General features: G+C 55.0%; 1 protein-coding gene across 1 annotated transcript; it reads right to left on the bottom strand.

Moving 5' to 3' along the window:
• Positions 1 to 436: 436 nt before the first annotated feature.
• Positions 437 to 3,556, bottom strand: CIB1 (calcium and integrin binding 1 (calmyrin)). The gene is made up of 5 exons (XM_005878491.2): positions 2,974 to 3,556; positions 1,351 to 1,501; positions 1,122 to 1,240; positions 934 to 1,022; positions 437 to 694 (listed from the first exon to the last, which is right to left on the bottom strand). Exons 1-5 carry the CDS (start codon positions 3,034 to 3,036, stop codon positions 673 to 675), a joined length of 444 nt encoding a protein of 147 aa, XP_005878553.1. The 5' UTR covers positions 3,037 to 3,556; the 3' UTR covers positions 437 to 672.
• Positions 3,557 to 3,879: the final 323 nt, after the last annotated feature.

The following is a 3,879-nucleotide window of genomic DNA, read 5'->3' as shown; positions in this document are numbered from 1 at the left end:
TTTTTTAATTGATTTCAGAGAGGAAGGGAGAGAGAAACATCAGTGATGAGAGAGAATAATGGATTGGCTGCCTCCTGCACGCCCCATACTGGGGATCAAGTCCATAACCCAGATATGTGCCCTTGACCAGGAATCAAACCGTGACCTCCTGGTTCATAGGTCGACGCTTAACCACTGAGCCACGCCGGCCGGGCTACAGTAAGTTCTTATTCCTTTTGGTAAACAGCTCTATAATGTTAATGTAGAAATTCATGTCATCACCACCACAATCAGGATTCAAGGGGTTCCCTCCCCCACAGATCCCCCTCATATTCAGTGCCCCACTCTGCCTTCCTGCTGGTCCCTTCTCCGGTGGTTCGTCAGTCCCGGGACAACCGGAGTCTCCTAGAAGTCCAGTCCTTCCTCATGACCAGCATTTCCAGTGTCACACGCAGAATCAAAACGTCTTAACCTTTATTACTGATTAGCAGAAACACAGAGCGGTGACAACGGCAGTGAGAAGGGGTGAGGCACTGACTGGGAGCGCCCTTCCCTGCCTGGGACAAGACTGCACAGTGCCAGCTCGACCGGGCCAGCTCGGCCGGCCCTGGCAACACAGGCGTAACCTTGGCCACGGCTCAGCAGTGTCAAGGTTATTGTACGGCGGCTGGGAAACCGGCTGTGTGGCTCCCGTCACAGGACGATCTTGAAGGAGCTGAACAAGAGAACAGTGGGTTTGATTTGCTGCTGGAAGAGGAGGGTGAGGACTAAACCCAAATGTACCCACCTCTCCCCCAAGACCCTTTGGAATGGGCTGTGTCTCGCGTCTGTCAGTCCCCTTTGGGAGAAGAGCTACCCTGCGGTATTCAGAGGAGGCGGGGCTTCCCCCTGGCCCCCCCCCCCCCCATAATAACATCCTAGACCCAGATGCCACAGGCGGGACCACTGTCATACTTGGCAAAGTCCGGTGAACGGGAAATAACGTGCTGGAACTCGGAGAGGTTGATGGTCCCATCCCTGTCGATGTCAGACTCTTCCAGGATCTGGGCAAAGGGAGAGTGTCAGGCCCAAGCCCTCCCTGGCTCCCCGGCCCGGCCCGGCCCAGTTCGGCTAGGGCCGCCCTGCTGGGCCCAGCTGCTCACATTGTCAATGAGCTGTTTCATCTCTGAAGCACTGAGCCGTGTGTCCTCGCCCTCTCCCGTGAGGCAGTTCACGAGCTGGCTTAGGTCTTCTCTGTTCAAGGTTCCATCATCATCGAAATCTACAGAGCAGACATGGGAAGCCCAGGGCTGACCCCAGCGCCCCGGCAGCCCCACCCAAAGGACCCCCGGGGGAGGCCCTGTGCTCCCCTAGGCTCCCCCGGGTCCTCACCGAAGATGCGGAAGGCGTAGTGGGACTTGATGTCTGGCGTTGCTGTGTCACTGAACACGCTGAGGAGGTCCAGGAAATCCTCAAAGCTCAAGCTGTCTCGGGCGGGGGAGGTCGAGAAGACCCTGCAGATGCGCTCCCTGAAGGGGTTGGCCTAGGACAGTGATGGCGAACCTTCTGAGCTCGGCGTGTCAGCATTTTGAAAAACCCTAACTTAACTCTCGTGCCGTGTCACATAGAGAAATTTGTTGATCTTTGCAACCATAGTAAAACAAAGACTTATATTTTTGATATTTATTTTATATATTTAAATGCCATTTAACAAAGAAACATCAACCAAAAAAATGAGTTCATAGGTTCGCCATCACTGGCCCAGGAAGAGAGCCTCCATGAACCGGAGGGGACAGTTCCCAGAACCCGCACCATGAGCGCAGGCTCGGGCGGAGAATGACCAGTGCTTTTCCGAAGGCAGGAGGACCAGTGACATCGCTGGGGAGGGGGCAGGGATGGCTACTGGGAATCAGAGGTTGACCCACAGGTAGGCCTGGGGGCAGAGAAGGAAGAGGAGGACATCCTAAGCAAAGAGAACATTTAATTAAACACGTGCTGTGCCCTAGCCCGTTAGGGTCAGTGAACAGAGCGTCGGCCTGGGGACCAAAGGGTCCCGGGTTCGATTCCGGTCAAGGGCACGAACCTTGGTTGCAGGCTTCTCCCTGGCCCGTCAGGGCTTGTGCAGGAGGCAACCAATTGATGTGTTTCTCTCAGATCGATGTTTCTCTCTCTCCCTCCCCCTCTCCCTAAAATTCAATGGAAAAATGTCCTTGGGTGGGGATTAACAAAAAGATAAAAATAAATAGCCCGGGCTGGTTTGGCTCAGTGGATAGAGCGTCAGCCTGTGGACTGAAGGGTCCCGGGTTCAATTTCTGTCAAGGGCACATGCCCGGGTTTGCGGGCTCAATCACCAGTAGGGGGCGTGCAGGAGGCAGCCGATCAATGATTCTCATCATTGATGTTTCTATCTCTCTTCCTCTCCCTCCCTCTCTGAAATCAATAAAAATATATACAAATTAATGAATTAAAATAAACGCCTGTGTTACAGGCACTAGGCCAAGCCCCTTGCATTTTCACAGCCCTCAGGAGAGGCAATCAGCCTCGGGAAGAGGGGATCTCAAACTTGAGGGCAACTCAACTCCTCTTAAAGGACCAAGCTTCGCCCTGACCGGTTTGGCTCAGTGGATAGAGCATCAGCCTGCGGACTGAAGGGTCCCAGGTTCGATTCCAGCCAAGGGCATGTACCTCGGTTGCGGGCACATCCCCAGTAGGGAATGTGCAGGAGGCAGCTGATCGATGTTTCTCTCTCATCAATGTTTCTGACTCTCTATCCCTCTCCCTTCCTCTCTGTAAAAAATCAATAAAATATATTTAAAAAAAAAAAAAGGACCGAGCTTCTTTTGACACGCCAAGAATGTGTTCCTAGAATCCCGATTTGAAAAACGCCATTCCAGATCATTCCACTGGGTGATTTAGGTAAAGCCCTCGCCCCCTAACATCCACGTAAACAGAGGAAAGAGCAGAATGGGCCAGTGACCACCTGACAGGGGGGCGGGGGGAGGTAGGGGCTGGCACCTTGAGCTCTGGAAGGCTGAAGATCTGCTCCAGGGACACTCGCGCCTGCAGCGACTCCTCCATGCTCCGGCGCTCCAGGGGAAGCAGCTCACAGAACCGCCTGTGGGCTCTGGCACAAGCAGGGGAACCTGTTGGCCCACTTTCCCGTGTGTATTACCCATTACACACCGGGTGAGGCGCCAAGCGATGCACAGACAAAGTCTGAGTTATCAGGCTTGATGAGCCAACGGGAGCTATGTCTCAAGACAGTGCAGGCTGGGAGTTCGTTCTCCCAATGGGTATTTGCTGAGGACCTACTGTGTGCCAGGCCCTGAGCACACAGTAGGTCCCGGAGGGGTGGAGAGGTTTGGGTTTATACCGGAGCCAGGCGTTGGCTCCGATGAACTGGGAGAGATGAGCAAAACTCCAGGGATCTCCTGCTCCTCAAGGCTGAACGGAGCCATCTCCTCCCCGGCACCACCTCCTCGCCACTGGGATTACTTTAGCCAAGGGAAGCCCTGGCCACGTAAAGCTGGCAAGTGGCTGGAAAGGGGGTTCCCGCCCCAGTTCAAATCCTTTCTGGGGATGGAACGGTCTTAGGCAAGTTGCCAGACTTCTCCGGACCTGTGTCACTGTCCCCTCCCTCCCTCCCTCCCTCGGGAGGATTAAAGTAGGTAACGTAGGCTGATTTAGCACCGTGCTTGGCACCGGGCAGGTGCGGAAGAAGCGTTAGCGGTTACTGTATTATGTGGGTAAAGTTGGGAGAAGGAACCACGCTCCCCAAGGCTTCTCTGGCTTTGCCAGAGCAGCCCCCGCCGGACCGGGGCTGGAGGTTCTGTTTTGCACAAGTCAGGGGAGCGCAAGGGCAAAGGGCGCCCAACTTTGGCTGCAGACAGCAGAGCTGGGCCCCCGGAGCGGGCGGGCGGG

The sequence above is a fragment of the Myotis brandtii genome, unplaced genomic scaffold (assembly GCF_000412655.1).
Source record: "Myotis brandtii unplaced genomic scaffold, ASM41265v1 scaffold561, whole genome shotgun sequence".
Lineage (NCBI taxonomy): Eukaryota > Metazoa > Chordata > Mammalia > Chiroptera > Vespertilionidae > Myotis > Myotis brandtii.
Note: the sequence above shows the minus strand (reverse complement) of the source record. Positions and strands in the feature narration are given on the sequence as shown.